The sequence below is a fragment of the Oryctolagus cuniculus genome, chromosome 10, assembly GCF_964237555.1.
Source record: "Oryctolagus cuniculus chromosome 10, mOryCun1.1, whole genome shotgun sequence".
Classification (NCBI taxonomy): domain Eukaryota; kingdom Metazoa; phylum Chordata; class Mammalia; order Lagomorpha; family Leporidae; genus Oryctolagus; species Oryctolagus cuniculus.
This window is the reverse complement of record NC_091441.1, coordinates 96,470,034-96,496,698: the sequence shown is the minus strand read 5'-3', so window position 1 is coordinate 96,496,698 and position 26,665 is coordinate 96,470,034. Positions and strand designations below refer to the sequence as shown.

Genomic DNA, 26,665 nt, shown 5'->3' with positions numbered 1-26,665 from the left:
CCCACTGGTCTCACATCCTCCAGTGCACAGAAGAAGGAGGCAGGTCGCCCACGTCCTCAGACCCGAGCCCAAGGGACTGATCCTGGTCCAATCGTCCCCTCTGTCAGCTTTTCCCTGGGATGTCTCAGGCCCACTTCTCCTGTTCCTCTGCCCGAATCCCGGACACCCCCGACATCCCTCAGCTTCCCACCCGCCTCTTCGCCACTCCGCGACCTCACCTCCGCCGCCCTGGCCTCCAGCTTCGCCCCCCACACCAGGCAGCCCGCGCGGCCCCTTTAAGAGGTGGCGGCGGCCAGGACGGAGTCCTCAGCGGTCGCGCATCACTCACCCACTGGTTAGCCTTGGGACAGAAGGTGTACAGAGCGACCTGGCCCGTGAGGTCTGCGATGCTGGTGATGTAGGGGTCGTGCTGCTTCAGGGCCGCCAGACTCATCTCCTGCCCAGCTCGACTCAGCGACTCCATCTTGAATCCTGGAGCCGAGCCCCTCCGGTGGGGGCGGAGTCGCGGACAGGAAAGTGCCATCGAGGAAAAGTTCCCCCAGCTGCGTCAGCCCTCTCAACTTCCGCCTCTCTGAGGAGTCTGACAGCGGGGTGGTACAGCAGCCATTTAGCTCCGCCGCGCGCATGCCCCGGACGTCGAGTTCCGGCGTCGGCAGGTCCCATCCGCCCGAGCCGTCGGGGGCGGCGTGCGCGGCTGCGCGATGGGGCTGGCTGGAAGCGTTTCCTGCCCTCAGGCTGCGCTGTCCAGGTGAGGGAGGTGACGGCTGCCAGGAGAGGCTGGCGAGCGACGCTCCCTGGGATTACAGAAAGGAAACCCTGCTGTGGAAAAGGCTCTGCGGGCCGTTTAGAAGGCACGGAGAAGCGTGGGGCAGGGGGGCCTTAAATGACCCTCACTGATGTCGTCACTGATGGTTTCCGAAAGGAGAATTCGAGAACCTTCTTGGAGCTCCACAGGAGTGGCGTTTCCTTCGCCTGGATCCCGCGTGCATATTTTCAGTCAGCCCTGGGAGGAGCCCGTGGGGATTCGAACTCGTTTGGAACCTTATAAAATTTTAAATAGGTCACTCCTTTTGGCGAACATGTACTGAGCGTTTTAAGGAATCAGGTAGTAGCTAAAGAGTAAAACAAGTGAAAACTGTAGGGAGCTTTAGCTCCCCCCACACTTCAAAAAGCAAGTTTTTTTTTTTTTTAATTGATGGGACACCCCAACAGAATTGAAATGTTTTGAAGGGAAAACATGTTCTCCTCATAAAAATAGCACTCATGTCTGCAGCATGTACCAATGCTGGCAAAAACAAAACAAAGCAAAACAAAACAAAACAAAACACCACTCATTTAACTTTTGTTGTACAGGTGTTTATGGAACTCCTAATTGTGAAAAAGGGGCCGTTTGGAGCTTCCAAGTCTTGTTTAAGACATCTCCCTGGCTCCCTGAGAAAGGGAAAGAAGTAGGACAATCTAAGGAAACAGGGATGATGTTAAGAGACGTTGCTCTTTGATACCCAGAGGATGGAGCTACTAACTCTGGCCAGGGAGAATCTAGAAAGGCTTCATGGAGGAGGTGACATTGGGCTCAGTGCTCCAGGGATGAGCAGGAGTTCATCAGGGAAGAAAGGTAAGGGCTTTGGTTCATTTTACAGTGAGGTAGGAAGATGATTTAATTGAAGCCAGGGAGGAGAAGGCACTGGTTCGGAATTCCACACCAGTCAGCGGGGATCTGGTATTAGAACCCAGGGACTCCTGCCCTGTATCTTGAGATTTTTTCCCCCTCCACACCACAATTGCCTTTCTCTTCCCAGTGGCTGGAAGTAGCAGCTTTATTCCCCTCCACCTGCCTTCAATCCATTAACAACAAAAACCTCTGTACTATAGATATGTATTTTAAAATAGGTAATATACTCACTAGGTACAAACTGCAAGAGGCACAACTGAAACTGAATTTAGGTTTTTTTCCCTTGTATAGACTTACATCTCCTTTTAATCTACTATTTTTGGTTGAACCAGTGTAGACTAGTGAGGAGGACTGAGCTATTGAGGGAGTTTTTGTGTTTGGACTAGAAAATCACTTCAAATGTGTGCTTGCATGGGCTCTCAGGCCCTACACCACGCTTGAGAGGTAGTAAAAATAATGTAAATATTCTAGAATTGAAAGCCATCCCATTTATCTTGAGGTCCACTTTTGCTTTGTCAAGGCCTTTTTTGTGTCTTTAGACAGTGTACTCTGGGCAAGGAGAGATGGCCCTGCAGGTCCTTCGAACCCAGCACTGGCCCCGACACCGAGCACCTTTAAATGCTGGGGAACCAATGTGGTCTTGAAGTCCACACAAGAGCCTGGAGAGGGGGAGGAGGAGGGAACTGGGTGACAGCAGAGGTGGCAAGGAGGCCTACTCTTTACCCAAAGACCTTTAGTCGCTTTTGAGTTGTGTTCTCTGTATGCTAATTATTTAAAATAGTGGCAGTGTAATCAATGGGAGCCTGAAAATCTAATCAGTCCACCCCTTCTGCTCCCCCTCTGCGCAGCTTTGGGGTTAACCAAACAGTCTTGCTATTTACCGTCTGGAAGTCTAAAGGGCAAGGAAGACAATGAGGCTGTCAGTGTTTTACTTCCAAATCTACCAGCTGTGGAACTTTCCCAGTTGCCGCAGACATCTGTTCCTCCTGTGCAGAACCAAAGCCCTCGCCGCAGCCTTGCCGCGGTCAGGTGGATCACATACCGTGATGTGGAAAACCCTGCTGGGGCCGCCTACCACTATCTTTCCATCTCTGGTTTCTCTAAATCGCTCTCTCTCGGTTATTCCACCCCAGCCCGCTGGCCTCCTTACTGTTTCTGGCCTTATGCTGTTGAAACCAAATTACAACCAATATCATTTAAAGATCTCATTGTCTTTTATTTGTGATTCTAGAATCAGACAACACATTCTATGAAAGAATGAATTCTGGCGGGTGGGGTAGAAGGTGGTTGGCTTTAATAGGGAGAAGCGGGGAGTAGAACACAACTGGGGGTTTCAGATTATAGAGTTACCACAGAGGGATGTCCATCTTATTCTGGCTCAGGTAAATAAGGCCTCTTCTGATTGGTTGCTGTCAATCTTCGGGTTTTGGAAAACCAGTCTGGTTCAGACATCACTTAATACAGGTGACTTCACTGTGGTTTGGTCTGGTCTGCTGGAACCTAGAGCAAGAGGTTGCCCCAAAGTCATGCCTCCCATCAACTTTAACAGTGACCAGGGAGTCCTACTTCAGGCCGTGTGCACTTGCTGTTCTTCATTCTGTAACACTTCCCTCTGACAGCCCTCAGGGCTCAGTTCCTCGTTTTCCTCGTAGCACCAGCAAGTTGTAATGGTTTTCTTTTTATGTTGTTGTTGTCTGTCTTGTCAGTTTAGTTAAGGCAGGAACCATGACTGTGTCATTGACCATCACAATCAGGGCCTGGCACAAAGGTGAAGCTTAATAATGTATTTCTTGAATTAGTAGAAATGTTACAGGGTTAATGCTGTGGCATAGCAGGTTAAGCCACTGCCTGCAATGCTTGCATCCCATATGGGCACTTGTTCGTGTCCCGCCTGTTCTACTTCTGTTCTAGATCCCTGCTAATGGCCTGAGAATAGCAGTGGACGATGGCCCAAGTGCTTGGGACCCTGCCACCATGTAGGAGACCTGGCTGCTGGCTTTGGCCTGGCCTAGCCTGGCTGCCATCTGGGGAACGAACTGGCAGATGGGAGATCTCTCTCTCTGTAACTTTGACTTTCAAATAAAATGAAATAAATCTTTTAAAAATGTTAGGATTGCATTGACTTGAGAGAAGGGATGGTGGTTTCAACTCTGCCTCTGATAAAGCATCTGTTTGTCTTAAGTGCCAGATGGATAATGATGCCTGATTCACTTGTATTAATAAATTTTGTTTCTTAGGATCTATGTTTCCTGAAGCAAGTATTGGTTTTAAGTATAGCTCAGTTTTAAGTATGAGCAATGGTTCGGCACTTAAAGAATAACTATTTATTTGAAAGGTAGAGCAACAGAGAATAAGAGGTAGGGAGAGAGACAGAGAGATCTTCCATCCACTGATTCACTCTCCAAATGCCTGCAGCGGCCAAGGCTGAGCCAGGCCAAAGCCAGAAGCCAGGTGCTCCATTTCACTCTCTCACATGGGTGGCAGAGACCCAAGTACTGGGACATCTTTTGCTGCCTTCCCAGGAGCATTAGCAGGAAGCTGGATCAGAAATGGAGCAGGCAGGACATGAGCCCCCATTCTGATATGGGATACTGGCATCACAAGCAGTGGCTTGAACCACTATGCCACAATGCCACATCCTGTTTCCTGGTACTTAACTCACTGGCATGGTTCAAATAACAACAGCATATCAGTGGCATAAAGATAGCAATATAGTCAAGGGGCACACTGCTTACCCATGGAACTCCAAGTGCTTCATGGGTATGCTTAATTACGTTATGCATTGAATGTCATTATTGTTAGCTGGTACGCGGAGGAGTCCAGAGATGCTATGAGAATTGGTGGGCTTGCCTGTGGCAGAGATCATTAGCAGTTCACCAGCAATCCCTTTGTCTCTTTCCACTGCATCGGGCAGATAACGTGGCTTCATTAGCCAGGCTTCTTTGGGTTGGATGCCGCTTTAGGACTCAAGTCTGGCCCATGGAATGCCAGTGGAAAGCTCCGTGCCGCCGCTGGGCCAGGTTTTAAGGATCAAGTTGTAGCTTCACGTGTCCTTATTCCCCTTCTGTTGGCTTGGTGCAGGCAATGGCGAGACTGTGAGCTGTGGTAGAACACAGGGCAGAAAGAGCTCGGACCCTGGGTCACACCACAGGGAGGAGAGCTGTCTACCAACCAAGGCTGTCCTTCTCAGACTGTGACGTGAGTGAGAAGCAGGCCCCGTTGGCTTTGAGGGATTATGTACTTTGTTAACCTCAGGGTAGCCCTTCTTGACTAATTACAGTGCTCCAATTTGTCTAGAAAGTCAGCAATAAAACTTCAGTCCCCTGAAGCAGAGTTAGACATATGATTTACCAGAACATTCTGCTTAGTGCTTTGACAATAAGTCAAGATTTTAAAAGAACTCCAGTCATAGCTCTGCATTTACAATCAGTTACAGGCACAAATTTGCAGAGTCACAAGGTGGCTGAGGACCAAAAATGTTTTTGTCTATACCATTAGGCAATTGATTTTGCAACTGCATCATGAAGTAATCTGCTCAGCCCAAATGGGAGCTTGTCATTTAAAATGTGCTTTTCCATGAGACTTCCACAGATCTTCTAGAGTTTCTTTAATTATGCCCTTGTTTTCCCCTCACGCATATTAAAATAGAAGTATTTCTTAAGTGAACACAATAAGAAGAGTTTGATGGAAAGCATCTGCCTGCTGTGTCAGCTCTGAGCAGTAAGCTTTCACATTGACTCTGTAGGTGACACAACTGTAGACTCTTCGTGTGCGTGGATTCTTCTCCGCATATTGCTTTTTTCAGTTGTAGGCTGTTTCTGGTCTTGGGTTATGGTTGTTCGCTTACTAATGTTGTATGTCACAATTAACATCACAATTACATGTGCATTTTATTTATTTAATGGGTTTTAGCTCCCTTGACATTTTTAAAAAGATTTATTTATTTATTTGAAAGGCAGAGTTACAGAGAAGCAGAGGTAAAGAGAGAGAGAGAGAGACAGAGACAGAGAAAGAGAAAGAGAAACAGGTCTTCTATCCACTAGTTCACTCCCCAGGTGGCTGCAACGGCTGGAGCTGGGCCAATCCGAAGCCAGAAGCCAGGAGCTTCTGCTGGGTCTCCCACGTGGGTGCAGGGGCCCAAGGACTTGAGCCATCTTTTACTGCTTTCCCAGTTCATAGCAGAAAGCTGGATGGGAAGTGAGGCCGTCGAGATTCCAATCAGTGCCGACATGGGATGCTGGCACTGCAGGCAGTGGCTTTACCCACTATGCCACAGCGCAGGCCCCTCCCTTGAATCTTAAATGTGGTTGTACAGTGACTGTGGCTTAATAACAAGATGTTAAACTCCCGTGTATTTAGCAGTTTTGAATTTGTCATTCTATTGTTAGTTATGATTTAGGTACACCATTAAGGTACATGTCCTAGAAGTCTATTACCTTAGGAGTTCTTAAACTTGGTATGTTAATGATAAGGAAATGCTTTCTAGTTGTTTAAAGCATAATAATGTGTATTTGTTTTACTGGGTCATGTTTTGAACTGTCTAGGTAGAGTAGCACCTGCCTCAGATGGTATCTATGATTCTATTTCACTTGGTAGTCTACAGTTAGCTTATAGTGTAACTTTGTATATGAATTTGGGGGTGGGAACTTTGCTCTCTCCTTTTTATTCTTTGTTTGCTTTTGAAAAAAAATCACAAAAAACTAACACTTCTTCATGGAACAATGAAAATAATTTTTTAAAGAAGATTTATTTATTTATTTGAAAGGCAGAGTTACAGAGAGGCAGAGGCAGAGAGGTCGGTCTTCCATCCACTGGTTCACTCCCCAAATGGCCACAATGGCCAGAACTGGGTTGATCCTAACCCAGGAGCCATGAGCTTCTTCCAGGTCTCCCACATGGGTGCAGGGGCCCAAGGACTTGGGCCATCTTCTACTGATTTCCCAGGCCATAACAGAGAGCTGGATTGGAAGTGGAGCAGCCGGGACTCAAATGGGTGCCCATATGGGATGTGGGCACTGCAGGTGGTGGCTTTACTTGCTACATCACAGCACCCGCTCCAAGAATTATTTACTGTAGGAAGAGGAAATACGTATGTCCTGATTTCTTATTTCCCTTGAAGCTTATGCACTGAACTGTGACTGCTAACCTGACTGGATGAACTGCAGCTTGCTTGTGTGTTAGAAAGAGTATGTTGCCCCCTCAGATTTCACTGTTTTCACCGCACACATCAATAACTATAATTTCCTTTAGAAATGCTCTAGAAGATCTGTACTGTGTAGGGTGATCATATATTTATAAAATTTTTTTACAAGTTTAGATTATAAAAATAAATAAGATCATGGGTTCTTTAGGGGTATTTTGCACATTTGATTTCTTTTTCTCCCCTTCACAGAGCTCTTTTGATTCTTTCAAATCTATTGCCAGATAGTTGTTAGTCTTTTTAATTGGACTATTAGTATGAAATTAAAGAAGCTGTTACCAATTAAAAACAAGAAACTCCTATGTATTGAATTCACACAGAAATACCCATAGGAGTGAATTATTTATCTTCACAGGACCCCCTCATTTTGAGGTAAAACCACAGAGTTTCATATTTAAAGCATTAAATTGCTTTCTAATTTTTCAATTGATTTCTTTCTCCTTTTTAAAATTTATTTTTGTTTTTTATTTGAAAGACAGACATGGAGGTGGGGAGAGGGAGAGGGAGAAGAAGAGGGAGAGGGAGGGAAGGAGAGAGAGAGAGAGAGAGAGAGAGAGAGAGATCTCCCATTTGCTGGTTTACTCCACAGGTAGCCACAGTGGTCCGGGCTGGGTCAGGCCTAAGCCAGAAGCCTGGAACTCCATCCTGGTCTCCCACATGGGTAGCAGAGGCCCAAGTACTTGGACCATCTTGCGCTGCTTTCCGAGTGTATTAGAAGGGAGCAGGATTGGAAATGGAGCAACCAGGACTTGACCCAGTGCTCATATGGGATGCTGTGGCTTAACCTGCTGTGCCACAATGCTGGCCCCTGTATGCTTTTTTTTTTTTTTTAAGATTTATCTATTTATCTTGAAAGTGTTACAGAGAGAGGGGGAGAGATTGATAGAAGGAGGGAGGGAAGGAGGGAGGGAGGGAGGGAGGGAGGGAGAGAGAGAGAGAGAGAGAATCTTTTTTTCTCAGATGGTGGCAATGGCCAGCAGTGGACCAGGAGCTTCTCCCAGGTCTCCCACATATGGCAAATACTTGGGCCATCCTTTGCCCAGGCCATTAGCAGGGAGTGGAAGTGAAGCGACTGGGACTTGAACCAGTGCCCACATGGCATGTTGATGTTGCAGGTGGCAGTTTTACCAACTAAGCCCCAACACAAGTTCCTCTATGCTGTCTTTTAAAAATGTATTTATTCACTTATTTTTATTTTATTTGAAAGGCAGAGACATAGAGACAGAGAGCAAGATCTTCCATCCACTGGTTCACTCCTCCCCAAATGCCTGCAACAGCCCAGTTATGCCAACCCGAAGCTCAGAGCCCTGAACTGAATCTGGGTCTCCCATGTGAGTTGCAGGGACCCAGGTACTTGGGCCATCATCTGCTGCCTTTCAGGGTGTGCATTAGCTGGATTGGAAGTGGACTAGCTGAGACTTGAACAAACCACTCTGACTTGGGATGTGGGCATCCCAGCAGCAACTTAACCTCTGCACCAAACCAGCCTCTGTGTGGTGCCAAACTTTGCATCTCAGACTTGTGGGCTATTAAGGGCAAAGTTGACAAAGGATCTTTTGGGACTGTTTCTTATGTAAACCGTTCATTATATGATATATAGAATAATAAATATATTCCAGTATCTGGACTACATTTCTGTTATTTTGGTTAGCTTGAATTCATTTATCCTGAGTGCTCAAGTATTAGAAAATTCTTTTTCAATTCAGTTACACTTTATAGCAATCAATGCTAAACAGGATACATTAGAAATCACTCTGAATTACTGAAATACTATAATTTAATGGAGATTAACTGTCACAATATGAAAAACCATTCACTCATCTGTTTGTTGCCTGCAGCCTGAATTTAAGAAATATTACCTGTTCTGCCTTGAAGGAGATCTCAATATTCATTATCTAAAGAGGAGGGCATAAATTATGCTTTCCCATCCAATAAGCATTAACCTACAAGATAATAAAATCACCAGTTTCTCTTGCATAATAAAATTATTGCCCCTACTGTGATAAAAGAGGCTGAACTAGGTCCAGAGTTGTGCTTTGCTTTTTACATTGCTCAAGAATGGTAGAAGGATTAAAAATGGATGAAGCACCTCCTAGAAACAGTGATCTGTTACAGGAGTGTAATTAAATACACACGCTCCTGTGTCTTCCGGGGCCACTCCATGCCGTTCCTCTTTGGGATGGCCTTAGCGTCAACACTCTCCGGAGCTCTGGAAACAGTCTTGTGGCAAAGATGACGGCTGACAAGCCCAAAGCGTTCTTCTTGAACATCGGGAAGCAGAGGGTGTAGAAAGGTAATATTAGGAAGTGAACCAAATAGAGTCTCTGTTGATATGCTCTGTGTATTTGTCATTTTGTTTCACTTAGGGTACTGAGAAATATAAGCAAAAAAGAGTGAGATGAAAAGATGTGAAATTAGTGATATACACTGTCAGTGTCTTTCCGGGGATAGTGTGAGAAAGATACAGTATAGATATTATTTTTATATGGAATCTTCCAGCAGCGAAAGCTGCCAAAATTGCTTCTTCAAACAGCTCTATCTGGCTTTGAAAAGTTATTTGTTGATGTTTCTTTAACCTTTTGGATACCTCTAAGTCTTCTTTTTCTGAAGGGACATTTTAAAGCATATGTGTTTGTATAGTATCTAATACTGGAAAATAATCAAAGTGGGACTTTGGCAATCCATGCCATTTAGTTTTAAGGGGGAAAATTGGGGCTTCTTATTTGTAAATGTCTAAAAGCATGTATTTCCTAGTATTGATTACTTAAAAGGATGCTTTTATATAGAAAGGTTTTTGTTTTCCTGTTCAGTGACCTCTTTCCTATTTTTTTCCTCCATGGATGGCCTTTCATTCTTCAATAATGAAACACATGAGAACATACAGTTTCAAACTTTCCGTTTCTCTGTTTTTTTTTTTTAGCCAAATTGCGTTTAGTAAAGGTAATGGAAACAGGTTTACTTGGGTGAAACATGATCGTACAGGCACGTTCTGAGTTCTGTAGGTTCCTGCATTTGAAGTAATTACTGAAAACAGACTTCAGAGGAAAGAATGCCTGTATTTACTGGTTATACTAAAAGAATGTAGTGAACAAAGTTCTTCAACTCTTTTTTTAAAAAGATTTATTTTATTTATTTGTAAGACAGAATTACAGAGAGAGGAATAGACAGAGAGAGAGAGAGAGAGAGAGAGAGAGAGAGAGAGATCTTCCATCCACTGGTTCATTCCCCAAATGGCTGCAATGGCTGGAGCTGAGCTGTTCTGAAGCCAGGAGCCAGGAGCTCCTTCTGGGTCTCCCGCCTGGGTGCAGGGGCCCAAGGACTTGGGCCATGCTCTGCTTCTTTTCCAGGTGCATTAGCAGGGAGCTGAATCAGAAGGGGAGCAGCCGGGACTCGAACTGGTGCCCATAAGGGATGCTGGTACTGCAGGGCATGGTTTTAACTCACTGTGCCACCATGCTGGCCCCAGTTGTCCAACTCTTTAGCCGGTGAAGGGAAGTCAAAAGAGGGGAAGCTGACTATATAAAGCAGCACATGGTAACTGCCAAACACGTGGCTCTGATAGCTAGAGCTGAGCATCCAGGAGAAGAGTGTGCTGAGAGGCTGTTATGGAGAAGGCTGGAAAGGACTGAGTGGAAGGGTTAGGACAGACCCAAAGGAGAGCAGAAGATACCAAGGCCCATTCTTTTTCTTTGTTTTGGAGAAAATAAAGTGGATTCTTGTGAGGTTTACATTCTTGAGTAATTTTTCTTGGACCTTTCTTAGAATATCCCCCCCCCCCGCCTTTGCTGTGATATGCCAAAAGAAGCATCTCACTGATAGCTTTAAGACACCCAACAGCTGGGGCCAGCATTGAGGTGCAGTGAGTTAAGCTGCCAACTGTGACACTAGTATCCAATATCAGAATGCTGGTTTGAGTCCCAGCTACTCAACTTCTGATCTAACTTCCTCCTAATGCACCTGGGAGGTAGCAAACCTGCCACGCACGTTGGAGACCAGGCTGGAGTACCTGGTTCCTGGCTTTGGCCTGGCCTAGACCTGCCTGTTGTAGCCATTTGAGGAGTGAACCAGCAGATGGAAATTCTCTCTCTGTCTCTGTCTCTCTCTTTCTGTCATTGTGTCTTTCAAGTTATTCAATCAATCTTAAGAAAAAAAAAAACCAAGAATTTGGTATTGTCATTAAAACAAAAGACATCCAGCGTCTGAGCACTGTAAATCAGAAAGGGACACAACCTCCACCACCTGATGGCTGGCATCTTGGTAGAAGTCACTTACCCTCTGATCTGTTTTCTCACCTGGAAAACAGGGCTCATAATACCTACCTCCCAGGCTTGTAGACATTGAGGCATTTGCCCACATAGAGGAAATGTGGGTAAATTAACTAACATAGCACTTTATGTGGGTAAGACCTCAGTCAGCACCAAGGCTCTCTTCCCTCTTCATAGGTCATAACTGGAAGATTTCTTTCATGAATGGGAGTAAGCAGTACATGTCCTGGCAGCCTGTGGAGAGTATGCTCGCTCTGCTGCCAGGTTTGTCTTTGAAATATGGGTCAGGCTTCTTGGAAACCCAAGCCTGATCCTGCTGGTGGCCACCCAAGACCCTCATCTCTGTCTGGCAAATGGATGGTGGCACCGTGGTTCACACTTGCTAGTACCTTGCCTCCTATAACCCTTGAAAACCCTTGGATGTAAGTTAGCTGTCACGAGAATGAAAGGACTGAAAAGTGCTGAGTCCAGGCATATATGTTAAGAAGTGAGGACATTTGTTAGCCAAGGACAAGTGCATATTGCTAGGTAATCAAGTTCTCCAATGAGCTAGTCCAGCACAGAGCTCCAGCAATTTTTCTTACATATATTTTCCTGGGTGACCTTCTCGCAGCCTGTGGTAGTGCAGTCAGATGGGGCAGACAGCACTGGTGACACTTGCTCTCTCTTCTAGCAGACAGAGGGAAATGGCTTCCTGTGCTCACTTAATTAATTAAAACATTGACAGAGAAAGCAGCCACTGTCAGGGGCGAATCTGATTTTGGAGCTTGTTCTAAGCCTAGAAATCAGAGAATGGAGGTTGCATTATCACAGGCTCCCTAGCAAGCTGAGTAACACCCTTTTAAAAGCTAAATAGAATTTCAGAGCGAATGAAGTACACACCTCTGAGCCCTGTGCTTAGAACCCTCCAGGAATTCTGTTGAAATAGCAATAACAAGACAGCAACAGTGGGGTGGGTATTTGGCACAGCAGGTTAAGTCAGCACTTGGGACTCCCTCATTCCATATGGAAGTGCCTGGGTTCCACTGCTGCCTCTAACTCCTGACTCCAGCTTCTTGCTGTGTGTACCCTGGGAGGCAGCAGTGAGGGCTCAAGTAATCAGGTTCCTGCCATGAATGTGGGAGACCTGAACGGAGTTCCCGGCTCCTGGCTCACTGAATGTTCTGTGCATTTGGGGAATGAACCACTGTATGGGAGATACCTGTCTCTCTGCTTTTCAAATAAATAAGACACTTAAAGTAACAATAATAATGAGTGATAAAATATTTCTAGTCGGAGAAACAGATCCAGGGTAAAAAATATCCCCCAGCCAAGCCCCACCCCCCATAAAATTCCTATTCAGACATTTGCAGCTAACGCTGGGTAGGAGGAGCTTCCATTCCTCTGAGGGTCTCTGCCCAGCAGGGTCAATGTCTAGGAAGTTCTCAGGGGCTCTGGGCTCTTGTTTTTAGCTCTAATCCTCAGCAATTCACTAGAGAAGGGGACCTATATTGAATGTTTATTCTTTGCGAGATGAAGTTAGAGTTGGTGTTGGGAACAGGGAAGAGAAGTTCTTAGAGGTGAGAAAATAACATTATTGTTATTTCCCTCTTTTTCTTACCTTCTCACTAAGTGGTGAAAAACAGCATATTGAAAATATTTGAAAATAGCTTTTTAATGTTTTTGGCAGCCAACTAAACTCATGCAGAGTTGCCTTTGGAAATGACAAGTAGGGTAGTCAGCTGGGATAAAAGGAAACTAGAGGCTGGTGTTGTGGCACAGAGGGTTGAGCCTACCGCCCATGATGCCAGCATCCTGTATGGGTACCCATTTGTGTCCCGGCTGCTTCACTTCTGATCTAGCTCCCTGATAATGGCCTGGGAAAATAGTAAAAGATGGCCCAAGTACTTGGACACCTGTACCCATGTGAGAGACCTGGAAGAAGCTCTTGGCTCCTGGTTTAGGCCTGGCCCAGCTCTGGCTGTTGGGGCCATCTGGGGAGTGAAACAGCAGATGGAAAACCTCCCTCTGTCTCTCTCTCTGCCTCTGTAACTCAGCCTTTCAAATAAACAAACACTTTTTTTAAAAAAAGGAAAATAAAGTTAATTTTACCTATGTGGAAGAAATGTTGCTAGACTACTTTTATTTAATGATTGTGCTATATGTAGATTCCATTTCCACGGAACCTGAGCCTTTAATAAGAAGGTGATATCTCTTGGGGCTGGTCTTGTGGCTCAGACTGCCTATATGAGCACCAGTTTGAGTCCTGGCTGCTCCTCTTCTGATCTAGCTCCCTGTTAATGCACCTGGAAGGCTGTGGAAGATGGCACAAGTGCTTGGGCCCCTGCCACACACGTGGGAGACCAGGACAGAGTTCTTGGCTTCCAGCCCATCCCTGGATGTTACATTTATCTAGGGGAGTGAACCAGCAGATGGAAGATTGTCTCTCTGTCTCTCTCTCTTTCTCTGTAAATCTTTGCTAATGAATTAATTAATAAAGAAAAGAAAGGTGATATTCCAAGAGACCTCAGAAAAGGATACCCCAGTATGTGGAGAGGATTTGAAATATGATAGAAGAAAGAACTTTCTTTAGGGGACGTGTTTTGCCTACCCCTGAGTTTCACTGTCTATCCGAATGCAGAGATTTGCCGACGTGATGAATCCTGTGTTCCCTCAGCCCCTCCCCACTATATCCAAAGCCTGTATTTTTTTAAAAAGATTCATTTATTTATTTGAAAGTCAGAGTTACACACAGAGAGGAGAGGCAGAGAGAGAGAGAGAGAGAGGTCTTCCAGCCAATGGTTCATTGCCCAACTGGCCACAACAGCCAGAGATGCACCGATCGGAAGCCAGGAGCCAGGAGCCAGGAGCTTCTTCCAGGTCTCTCATGCAGATGCAGGGGCCCAAGGACTTGGACCATCTTCTACTGCTTTCCCAGGCCATAGCAGAGAGCTGGATCAGAAGTGGAGCAGCCGGGTCTCGAACTGGCGACCATATGGGATGCCGGCACTTCAGGCCAGGGTGTTAACCTGCTGTGTCACAGTGCTGGCCCCATGTATTTTTTTTTTGTTTGTTTCATTTTCAGTGTCAGTAATGACAGAGCATCCTGTTATCACTGCATAATCTAGGTCAAATCTTAATTTAAATGTTTTATTTGATGGATAACATTTTCAATGGAAAATTTAATTCTGGTCTTTCTGAAAAGTTTGAAATATTTCAGAGTTTTCAGATTGTCTGTGATAATTGAACATAAGCTAAGATACCCTGAAATAACCAGTCAGGCTGAGAAGATTTGGCAGGTGTTAACAGTTATGGTGATTCGGATCTGGCTAAAAAGCCCATGAGAGTTTCTCAGGCATGGAAAGCCAAGACACTGTGGCAAAAAATGACCTACATGAAAGATCTCTGGGAGTGAGATCCCAGCAGAAAGAAGGGGCCATCAAAAGAGGTACCTTTCTCTGAAGGGAGGAGAGAACTTTCACTTTGATTATCGCCTTGTTTAAATAAGCTTGGAGTTGGTGAACTCAAGAGGCTTCCAAAGCCTTGGCAGCTCATGACAAGAACCTCAGGTGATCACTGACATCATAGATAAGAGTGTCAATTGTTAAATCAACAACAGGAGTCACTGTGCACTTACTCCCCATGTAGAACTTCTGTCCTTAATGAATTGTACTATGAGAATTAACAGTAAAACTAGTATTCAAACAGTACTTTATACTTTGTGTTCCTGTGTGGGTGCAAACTGTTGAAATCTTTACTTAGTATATACTAAGTTGATCTTCTGTATATAAAGACAATTAAAAATAAATCTTGATGAAGAATGGGATGGGAGAGGGAGTAGGAGATGGGATGGTTTGCGGGTGGGAGGGAGGTTATGGGGGGGAAACCGCTGTAATCCAAAAGTTGTACTTTCGAAATATATTTTGACAGGCAGAGTTAGTGAGAGAGAGAGACAGAGAGAAAGGTCTTCCTTCTGTTGGTTCACCCCCCAAATGGCCGCTACGGCCGGCGCACTGTGCCAATCCTAAGCCAGAAGCCAGGTGCTTCCTCCAGGTCTCCCATGCGGGAGCCCAAGCACTTGGGCCATCCTCCACTGCACTCCTGGGCCACAGCAGAGAGCTGGACTGGAAGAGGAGCAACCGGGACAGAATCCGGCGCCCCGACTGGGACTAGAACCCGAGGTACCAGCGCCACAGGCAGAGGATTAGCCAAGTGAGCCACGGCGCTGGCCTAAATTTATATTTATTAAATAACAGTTTTCTAAAAAAAAGTTAGGGTGAATTAAAAGTATTCTGTGGGGTGGAAATTGTAGTACAACTGGTTAAGCTGCTGCCTGGAACAGCCACATCCCATACCTTGCCAGTATGAGTTCAGTTCCCTGCTAATATGTCTGGGAAGGCAGCAGAAATGGCCCAAGTATTTGGGTCCCTGCCATCCACATGGGAGATAAAATGATTTATTTACTTATTTGAAAGACAGAGTGACAGAAAGAGAGAGGGAGAGGCAGAGATGGAGAAATCTTACCTCCACTGGTTCACTCCTCAGATGAGTGCAAGAGCTGGTGAGGGACCAGGCTGAAACCAGGAGCCAGGAGTTTCATCCAGGTCTCCCATGTGGGTGGCAGGGGCTCAAACACTTGTGCCATCTTTCACTGCTTTTCCCAGGCCATCAGCAAGGAGCTGAATTGGAAGTGGAGCAGCTGGGACATGAATCGGTGCCTATATAAATTGCCGGCATGCAGGAGGTAGCTTTACCTGCTATGCCCCACAATGTTGGCCCCAATAAATCTTTTTAAAAAAGAATTCTATAAAAAAACAAACAAAATGTATTCTGTGGGGCCGGTGCTGTTACATAGTAGGCTAAGCCTCTGCTTGCAGTGCCAGCATCCCATATGGGTGCCAGTTCGAGTCCTGGCTGCTCCTCTTCTGATCCAGCTCTCTGTTTATGGGCTGATCTTGTGGCTCACCCTGGGAATGCGGCAGAAGATGGCCCAAGTATTTGGGCCCCTGAACCTACATGGGAGACCCGAAGAAGCTTCTGTCTCCTGGCTTTGGATTGGCCCAGCTGCGGCTGTTACAGCCATTTGGTGGAGTGAACCAGCGGGTAGAAGATCTTTATCTTTCCCTCTCTCTGTCTGTAACTCTACCTCTCAAATAAATAAATAAATTTTTTAAAAATAATATTCAAAAGTATTTATGACATTGATGAAAATGGTGTGGGAATATTAGGTACAGCAAATTGGGAGATGAAATAATTAGTATGGTGTCTTTTTTTTGGTGTTTTTCTTTATTTAGTAAATATAAATTTCCAAAGTACAGTTTATGGATTACATTGGCTCCCCCCCATAATTTCCCTCCCACTCGCACCCCTCCCATCTCCCGCTCCCTCCCCCATTCCATTCACATCAAGATTCATTTTCAATTATCTTTATATACAGAAGATCAATTTAGTATATATTAAGTAAAGATTTCATCAGTTTGCACCCACACAGAAACACAAAGTGTAAAAATACTGTTTCAGTACTGGTTATAGCATTACTTCACATTGGACAACACATTAAGGACAGATCCCACATGAGAAGTAAGTATACAGTGACTCCTGTTGTTGACTTAACAATTTGACACTCTTGTTTATGGTGTCAGTAATCTCCCTAGGCTCTAGTCATGAGTTGCCAAGGCTATGGAAGCCTTTTGGGTTTGCTGACTTTGATCTTATTCTGACAGGGTCATAGTCAAAGTGGAAGTTCTCTCCTCCCTTCAGAGAAAGGTACCTCATTCTTTGATAGCACCGTTCTTTCCACTGGGATCTCACTCGCAGAGATCTTTCATTTAGGTCTTTTTTTTTTTTTCCCCAGAATGCCTTGGCTTTCCATGCCTAAAATACTCTCATGGGCTCTTCAGCCAGATCCAAATGCCTTAAGGGCTGATTCTGAGGCCAGAGTGCTATTTAGGACATCTGCCATTCTATGAGTCTGCTGTGTATCCCACTTCTCGTGATGGATCATTCTCTCCATTTTTGATTCTATCAGTATTAGCAGACACTAGTCTTGTTTGTGTGATCCCTTTGACTCTTAGACCTATCAGTGTGATCAATTGTGAACTGAAATTGATCACTTGGACTAGTGAGATGGCATTGGTACATGCCACCTTGATGGGATTGTATTGGAATCCCCTGGCACGTTTCTAACTTCACCATTTGGGGCAAGTCCGATTGAGCATGTCCCAAATTGTACATCTCCTCCCTCTCTTATTGGCACTCTTATATTTAACAGGGATCACTTTTCAGTTAAAATTTAAACACCTAAGAATAATTGTGTGTTAATTACAGAGTTCAACCAATAGTACTAGAACAAAAAAAATACTAAAATGGATAAAGTATTACATTGTACATCAACAGTCAGGACAAGAGCTGATCAAGTCACTGTTTCTCATAGTGTCCATTTCACTTCAACAGGTTTCCCCTTTGGTGCTCAGTTAGTTGTCGTTGATTAGGGAGAACATATGATATTTGTCCCTTTGGGACTAGTATGGTGTCTTTTAACCTGGGGCCTAAGGGCAGTCTTTAGAAATTTAGTGAATGGGGGCCAACACTGTGGTGCAGCAGGTTCAGTCACTGTCTTCAGTGGTGGCATCCCACAGAGATGCCAGTTTGAGTCCCGGCTGTTCCACTTCTGACCCAGCTCCCTACTAATGTGTCTGGGAAAGCAGCAGAGGATGACCCAAGTCCTTGGGCCCCTGAACCCATGTGGGAGACCTAGAAGAAGCTCCTGGCTCCTGGCTTTGGCCTGGCCCAGCCCTGGCTGTTGTAGCCATTTGGGGGGTGAACCAGTGAATGGAAGATTCTCTCTCTCTCTCTCTCTCCCCCATCTCTGCATGTAATTCTGACTTTCAAATTAGTAAATAAATCAATATTTTAAAAAATTCTGTGAATATCCTGATATTGGAAGCAGGATTTTGTGTGCTTGTGCCTTTGTCAGGAACACACAAGCATTAGTAGCTTTCATCAGATTCTCAAAAAGCTCCACGTCCCCCGAAAAGGTTAGGAACCACAGACATTTGAAAGTGCTCAGTATGTTGGACTAAATTTTAAAAAAAGCTATAAAAAGTAGCTATAGGGGCCAGCACCGTGGCTCACTTGGCTAATCCTCTGCCTGCCGCGCTGGCATCCCATAGGGGCACTGGGTTCTAGTCCCGGTTGCTCCTCTTCCAGTCCAGCTCTCTGCTGTGGCCAGGAGGGCAGTGGAGGATGGCCCAAGTGCTTGGGCGCCTGCATCCGCATGGGAGACTAGGAAGAAGCACCTGGCTCCTGGCTTTGGATTGGCGCAGCGCCGGCTGTGGAGGCCATTTGGGGAGTGAACCAACGGAAGGAAGACCTTTTTCTCTGTCTCTCTCTCACTGTCTATAACTCTGTCAAATAAAAAAAAAGTAACTATAAAATAAAGTAGCTGATTTCAGCAGTCATATCTTTAGCTCCGTCCATATTGAAAGAGTTGGAATGTTAGCTATAAGATACACAATTTGATTTCTATTTATAACTTTAAATTCAATGCAATGATTATACAATTATTTCATAAATAATAGACCTTCTATAAGAAAAGAGTTACCTTGTCTTAGAGATAGTATAACCCCAGTATTTCAAGTGGAAAATTTCCTGGAGGATGTGGCCAGCAGCTGCGGTGCTGTGGGTGGAAAATGTCACCTGATTGCCACTGGGAGGCGCTGTGTTACAGTAAGTGAAATGAACCCAGCGTCTTCGGTTCTGCTGGCGTCCAACTCCCGTGAGACCTTGGACAGCTCAGTTATCTCCCCTTGGGTCAGTTTTGTTATCTGCAGAATAAAGATATTCTTTCCTCCGTGTGTTTCGATAAGACTAAAATATGACTAACAGCAAAGCGCTTTTTAAAGAGTGCAATGTGGCCATTAAAGTAAGTGTGTTGATACATATTGCCAAGATTTATGAGGGGAGTTTAAACAGCTCCTGGAAAATTGGGTGTTTTTGTGCATAGATTTCAAAAGTTTTTTGCACCAAAAATAAAATTGTCTTTTAATTCCTTTTTCTATGAACTTTTTGAAGCATCTTTGTATTAACTGTAAAGTGTGGAGAAGCAGAGTATGCTGATTTTTTGTTTTGAGAAAGAGAGAGAGAGAGAGAGAGAGAGAGAGAGAGAAAGAGAAAGAAAGAAATAAATACAGATAGAGACAGCTCCCATCTGCTGGTTCACTCCTTAAATGCCCACAACAGCTGGGGCAGGCTGAAACTTGGAGCCAGAAACTCAATCTGGGTTTCCCACCTGTGTGGCAGGGACCCAATTAATTGAATCAGCACCACTGCTTCCCCTGGGCTCTGCATTAGCAGGAACTGCAATTAGGAGCTGGAGATGGGACTGAATGCTTTAACTGGTAGCCAAAAGCCAGCCCTGCTGTGGGGTAGTGGGTAGTTAATATAGCTCTCTGTGTTCTGTATTTTCTAACAATTGGTAGCTAAATCTAGAGGCTTGATCAGTTACAGGTTTGATTTTGGAAGGTGCTAGACCAGGGCTACTTTAGAAGTCCTGTGTGTTCTCCAGTCAGGAGGCTAATAAAGTCTTTTTGTTTCTCTTTTTGAGATGCTAATAGCTGTTGATGATAGTCTGGGTGCATTAATTCATTATTGGTTCCAAAATGGTGCCATTTTAATCTTATCATTCCCTTATTCCCTTTTCATCTATTAATGGGAATACTTTTATTTTTCCACAAAGAAACCTTTTATTTTAATGAATACAAATTTTGTAAGTACAATTTTAGGAATATAGTGATTCTTCCCACCATACCCACCCTCCTGTCCCTACTCCCACCACACCTCCTCTTCTCTCTCTCATTCCCTGTCTTATTCTACATTAAGGTTCATTTTCAATTAACTTTATACACAGAAGACCAACTCTATACTAAGTGAAGATTTCAGTAATTTGCATGCACACACACACACACAAACTGTTTGAGAACAAGTTTTACAGTTAATTCCATAATACAGCTCATTGAGGACAGAGGTTCTACATGGGAAGTAAGTGTACAGTGACTCCTGTTGTTAATTTAACAATTAACACTCTTATGTATGGCATCAGTGATTACCCAGGGCTCTTGAAATGAACTGCCAGGGCTATGGAAGCCTTTTGAATCCACATCTGTCAGAATTTAGACAAGGTCATAAGCAAAGTGGAAGTTATCTCTTCCCTTCAAAGAAAAGTACCTCCTTCTTTGATGGCCACTTCTTTCCACTGGGTCTCACTCACAGAGATCCTTCATGTAAGACTTTTTTTTTGCCACAGTGTCTTGGATTTCTATGCCTGAAATACTTTCATGGGCTTTTCAGCCAGACCGGAATGCCTTAAGGGCTAATTCTGAGGTCCGAGCACTATTTAGAATGATTGTTGTTCTATGAGTCTGCTGTGTGAACTACTTCCCATGTTGGAACATTCTTTCCTTTTTAATTCTATCTGTTATTATTATTACCAGGTCCTTGATCTTATTTATATGACCCCTTTAGCACATAATCCTATCTATGTGATCAATTACTACTTAATATAATCACTTTAACACTTAAGATGGCATTATTCCACCCAGCTTAATAAGATCCCATGGCAAGTCCCATGTCAAATTTTTAAACTGTACCCTTGGGGCTGGTGCTGTAGTGCAGTGCGTTAATGCCCTGTCCTGAAGTGCTGGCATGCCATATGGGTGCCAGTTCACGACCTGGTAGCCTCTCTCTCTCACTGTCCACTCTGCCTGTGAAAAAAAAAAAAAAAAAAAAGCCGGCGCCGTGGCTCACTAGGCTAATCCTCCGCCTTGCAGCGCTGGCACACCGGGTTTTAGTCCCGGTCGGGGTGCCGGATTCTGTCCCGGTTGCCCCTCTTCCAGGCCAGCCCTCTGCTGTGGCCAGGGAGTGCAGTGGAGGATGGCCCAAGTGCTTGGGCCCTGTACCCCATGGGAGACCAGGAGAAGCACCTGGCTCCTGCCAACCGCGGCAGCCATTGGAGGGTGAACCAACGGCAAAGGGAAGACCTTTCTCTCTCTCTCTCTCTCTCTCTCTCTCTCTCTCTCACTGTCCACTCTGCCTGTAAAAAAAAAAAAAAAAAAGAAAAGAAAAAAGAAAGACCTGGTGGCTCCACTTCTGATCCAGCTCTCTGCTATGGCCTGGGAAAGCAGTAGAAGTTGGCCCAAGTCCATGAGCCCCTGTACCTGCATGGGAGACCCGGAAGAAGCTCCTGGCTCCTGGCTTCGGTTCGGTACAGCTCTGGCCATTGCGGCCAGCTGGGGAGTGAATCATCAGATGGAAGACCTCTCTCTCTCTCTCTCTCTTTCTCTCTTTGCCTCTCCTCTCTCTGTGTAACTCTGACTTTCAAATAAATAAATAAATCTTTTAAAAAAATAAATGGTATCCTTAGATGTAAGTCTGGAAGGGATTTATACAGAACTATACAACTTTACAGCTACAAACTTCCTCCTCCCTCTCTTATTCACATTCTTATTTTTTATTTATTTTTTATTTTTTTGACTTTATACACATATGATTAACTCTGTTAAGTAAAGAGTTCAACAAATAGTATGAGGAAGAGAAAAAAAATGTTAATCAACAGTCAAGTCATTCAAGTTCAAGTCATTGCTCCTCAAAGTGTCAATTTCACTGCTACAGATTTCCTTTTAGGTGCTCTGTTAGTTATCACAGATCAGGGAGAACATACGATATTTTTCCCTTTGGGGCTGGCTTATTTCACTAAGTATGATGTTTTCTAGATTCATCCATTTTGTTGCAAATGACTGGATTTCATTTTTTAACCACTGTATAGTATTCCATAGAGTATATATCCCATAATTTCTTTATCTAGACTTCAATTAACAGACATTTAGATTGATTCCATGTCTTACCTATTGTGAATTGATCTGCAATATACATGGGGGTGCAGCTAACTCTATTATTTGCTGATTTCATTTCCCTTGAGTATATTCCCAGGAGTGGGAATCCTGGGTCATATGGTAGGTCTACATTGAAGTTTCTGAGGTATCTGCAAACTGCATTTCCATAGTGGTTTTACCAGTTTACATTCCTGCTAACAGTGGATTAGGGAACCTTCTTTCCCACATCCTCTCCAGCGTTTGTTGTTTGTTGGTTTCTGTATGAAAGCCATATTAACTGGGATGAAGTGAAACCTTATTGTGGTTTTGATTTGCATTTCCCTGATGGCTAGCAATCCTGAGCATTTTTTCATGTGTTTTTTGGCCAATTGGATTTCTTCTTTGGAAAAATGTCTAAGTTCTTTTTCCATTTCTTATTGGGTTGTTTGTTTTGTTGTTGTGGAGTTTCTTCATCTCTTTATATATTCTGGTTATTAACCCTTTATCAGTCTCATAGTTTGCAAATAATTTCTCCCATTCTGAAGCAGGCCACACAGCAGACTCATAGAATGACAAATGACCTAAACAACACTATGGCCTCAGAATCAGCCCTTAAGGCATTCAGATCTGGCTAAAAAGCCTATGAGAGCATTTCAGGCATGGAAAGCCAAGACACTGTGGCAGAAAATGACCTACATGAAAGATCTCTGGGAGTGAGATCCCAGCAGAAAGAAGGGGCCATCAAAGAAGGAGGTACCTTTCTCTGAAGGGAGGAGAGAACTTCCACTTTGATTATGGCCTTGTCTAAATAATGTCAGAGTTTGTGAACTCAAGAGGCTTCCATAGCCTTGGCAGCTCATGACAAGAACCTCAGGTGATCACTGACATCATAGATAAGAGTGTCAATTGTTAAATCAACAACAGGAGTCACTGTGCACTTACTCCCCATGTAGAACCTCTGTCCTTAATGAATTGTACTATGAGAATTAACAGTAAAACTAGTATTCAAACAGTACTTTATACTTTGTGTTCCTGTGTGGGTGCAAACTGTTGAAATCTGTACTTAGTATAGAGTTGATCTTCTGTATATAAAGATAATTAAAAATGAATCTTAATGAAGAATGGGATGGGAGAGGGAATAGGAGGTGAGATGGTTTGTGGGTGGGAGGGCGGGTTATTATAATGGGGGAAGAACCATTATAATCCAAAAGTTGTACTTATAAAATTTATATTTATTAAATTACAGCTTTCTATATAAAAAAAGTTTCTCCCATTCTTCAGTTGCCTCTTCACTTTCCTGAGTGTTTCTTTTGCAGAACAGATGCTTCTCAACTTGATGTAGTCCCATTCATGAATTTTGGCTTTGAATGCCTGTGCTTCTGGAGTCTTTTCCAAAAACCTTTGCCTGTACCAATGTCTTGCAGGGTTTCCCCAATGTTCTCTAATAATTTGATGGTATCAGATCGTAGATTTTATCTTTTTTTAAAAGATTTATTTATTTATTTAAAGGCAGAGATACAGAGAGGCAGAGGCAGAGAGAGCGAGAGAGGTCTTCCATCCACTGGTTCACTCCGCAGATGGCCACAACAGCTAGAGCTGGGCTGATCCAAAGCCAGGAGCCAAGAGCTTCTTCTGGGTCTCCCATGTAGGTTCAGGGGCCCAAAGTCTTGGGCAATCTTCTGCTGCTTTCCCAGGCCACAGCAGGGGTCTGGATCAGAAGTGGAGCAGTTGGGACTCAAACCGTTGCCTGTATAGGATGCTGGCACTGTAGACCCTTGTACCCACTACGCCACATTGCTGACCCAAGATTTAGGTCTTTAATACATTTTGAATGGATTTTTTCTGTAAGGTGTAAGGTAGGGGTCCTGCTTCATTCTTATGTATGTGGAAATCCAGTTTTCCCAGCACCATTTGTTGAAGAGACTGTCTTTGCTCCAGGGATTGGGTTTTAGCTCCTTGGTCAATATAAGTTGATTATAGATGTTTGGACTGATTTCTGACATTTCTGTTCTATTCCATTTGTCTTTCTATTTGTTTTTGTACCAGTCCCAGGCTGAACTGATTATAACTGCCTTATATGCCTTGAAATCAGGTATTGTGATGCCTCCAGTTTGTTTTTGTTGTGTGAGGTTGCTTTAGCTATTCGAGGTCTCCTGTGTTTCCATATGAATTTCAGCATCATTTTGTCTAGATCTGAGAAGAATGTTTTTGATATTTTGATTGGTATTGCATTGAATCTGTAAATTGCTTTTGGAAGAATGGACATTTTGATGATATTGATTCTTCCAATCCATGAACATGGAAGATTTTTCTATTTTTTTGTATCTTCTTCTATTTCTTTAATGTTTTGTAGTTCTCATAATAGAGATCTTTGACATCCTTGGCTAAATTTATTCCAAGGTATTGCATTTTTTTTGTAGATATTGTGAATTGGATTGATCTTAGAAGTTCTTCCTCAGTCATGGCATTATGTATACAAAGGCTGTTGTTTTTTTGTGTAGTGATTTTATATCCTGCTACTTTACCAAACTCTTCTATGAGTGGAGTCTTTTGAATCCCCTATATATAGAATCATGTCATCTGCAAATAGGGACAATTTGACTTCCTCTTTTCCTATTTCAATCCCTTTGATTTATTTTTCTTCCTAATGGCTCTGGCTAAAACTTCCAGGACTATATAGGCATCCTTGTCTGGTTCCAGATCTCAGTGGGAATGCTTTCAACTTTTCCGCATTCAACAGGATGCTGGCTGTGGGTTATTCATAAGTTGCCTTGATTGTACTGAGGAATGTTCCTGTTATATCCGATTTGCTTCGAGTTTTCATCATGAAAGGGTGTTGTATTTTATCAAATGCTTCCTCTGCATTTATTGAGATAATCATATAGTTCTTCTTCAGATTGTTAATGTGATGTATTACATTGATTGATTTGCGATGTTGAACCATCCCTGCACCAGGGATAAATATCACTTGGTCTGGGTGAATGATTTTTTTGATGTGTTGTTGGATTTGATTGTCCAGAATTTTGTTGAGGATTTTTGCATCTGTGTTCATCAGGGAAATTGGTCTGTAGTTCTCTTTCTCTGTTGTGTCTTTTTCAGGTTTAGGAATTAAGGTGATGCAGGCTTTATAAAAAGAATTTGGAAGGATTCCCTCCATTTCAATTGTTTTGAATAACTTGAGAAGGATTGGAGTTAGTTATTCTTTAAATGTCTGGTAGAGTTCAGCAGTGAAGCCATCTGGTCCTGGGCTTTTCTTTGTTGGGAGGGTCCTTATTACTGATTCAATTTTTGTCTTGGTATTGGGGCTGTTTAGATTTTCTGTGTCTTCATGGCTCAATTTAAGTAGGTTGTGCCCAGGAATCTATCCATTTCTTCTATGTTTCCCAGTTTGTTGACGTACAGCTCTTTCTAGTAATTTCTGATGATTCTTTTTATTTCTGTGGTATCTGTTGTTACATTTGCCTTTTGTGTGTGTGTGTGTGTGTGTGTGTGTGTGTGTTGGGGCGTACCTCTCTGGGTGACTCAGCATTTTTTTTAATTTTAATTTTAATTTTTTTATTTAGTAAATAAAAATTTCCAAAGTACAGTTTATGGATTACAATGGCTCCCCCCCCCCATAATTTCCCTCCCACTCGTACCCCTCCTACCTCCCGTACATTTGCTTTTTCATCTCTAATTTTATTGATTTGGGTCTTCTCTCTCCCTTTTTTGGTTAGTTGAGCCAATGGTGTCTCAATTTTGCTTATTTTTTCAAAAAACCAGCTCTTCGTTTTGCTTATCTTTTGTATTTTTTGTTTCAATTTTGTTAATTTCTTCTCTTATTATTTCTTTTCTCTTACTAGTTTTGGGTTTGGTTTGCTGTTTTTTTTTTTTTTTTTTAGATTCTTGAGATGCATTGATAGCTCATTTATTTGCTGCCTTTCCAATTTCTTGATACAGGCACCAATTGCTATAGACTTTCCTCCTAACACTGCTTTTGCTGTATCCCATACATTTTGATATGTTGTATTGTCATCTTCATTTGTTTCCAGAATTTTTTTGATTTCTCTTTTGATTTCTTCTATGACCCACTGTTCATTCAGGAGCATGTTGTTCAGTTTCCATGTGTTTGCAGATGTTCTAGAGTTTCCTGAGTTGCTGATATCCAGTTATTCCATTGTGGTCTGAGAAGGTGCATGGTATAATTTTGATTTTTTTTTGAATTTGCTGAAACTTGCTGTATGCCCTAGCATGTGGTCAGCTTTTCAGCTGGATCCGCATGCCTTAAGGGCTGATTCTGAGGCCAGAGTGCTGTTTAGGACATCTGCCATTCTATGAGTCTGCTGTGTATCCCACTTCCCATGTTGGATCGTTCTCTCCCTTTTTGATTCTATCAGCTAGTATTTGCAGACACTATTCTTGTTTATGTGATCCCTTTGGTTCTTAGTCCTATCATTATGATCAATTGTGAACAGAAATTGATCACTGGGACTAGTGAGATGGCATTGGTACATGCCACCTTGATGGGATTGAATTGGAATCCCCTGGTATGTTTCTAACTCTACCGTTTGAGGTAAGTCAGCTTGAGCATGTCCCGAATTGCACATCTCTTCCCTCTCTTATTCCCACTCTTATATTTAACAGTGATCACTTTTCAGTTAAGTTTCAGCACTTAAGAAGAATTGTGTATTGATTACAGTAT

The 26,665-nt window shown here is 43.4% G+C and overlaps 2 protein-coding genes across 4 annotated transcripts in view; one reads left to right on the top strand and one right to left on the bottom strand.

Moving 5' to 3' along the window:
* DCP1A (decapping mRNA 1A) overlaps positions 1-661 on the bottom strand; it is a 62,272-nt gene extending 61,611 nt beyond the window's left edge. For all 3 annotated transcript variants that reach the window (XR_007921899.2, XR_007921900.2, XM_002713390.5), the window contains exon 1: positions 329-661. Coding sequence is in view for 1 of the 3 variants with exons in the window: in XM_002713390.5 (XP_002713436.1) it covers positions 329-523 (195 nt within the window). In the remaining 2 variants the exon portion in view is untranslated. The remainder of the gene's footprint in view (positions 1-328) is intronic.
* CACNA1D (calcium voltage-gated channel subunit alpha1 D) overlaps positions 1-26,665 on the top strand; it is a 520,755-nt gene that overhangs the window by 18,251 nt on the left and 475,839 nt on the right. The gene's annotated exons all lie outside the window — the stretch shown is intronic.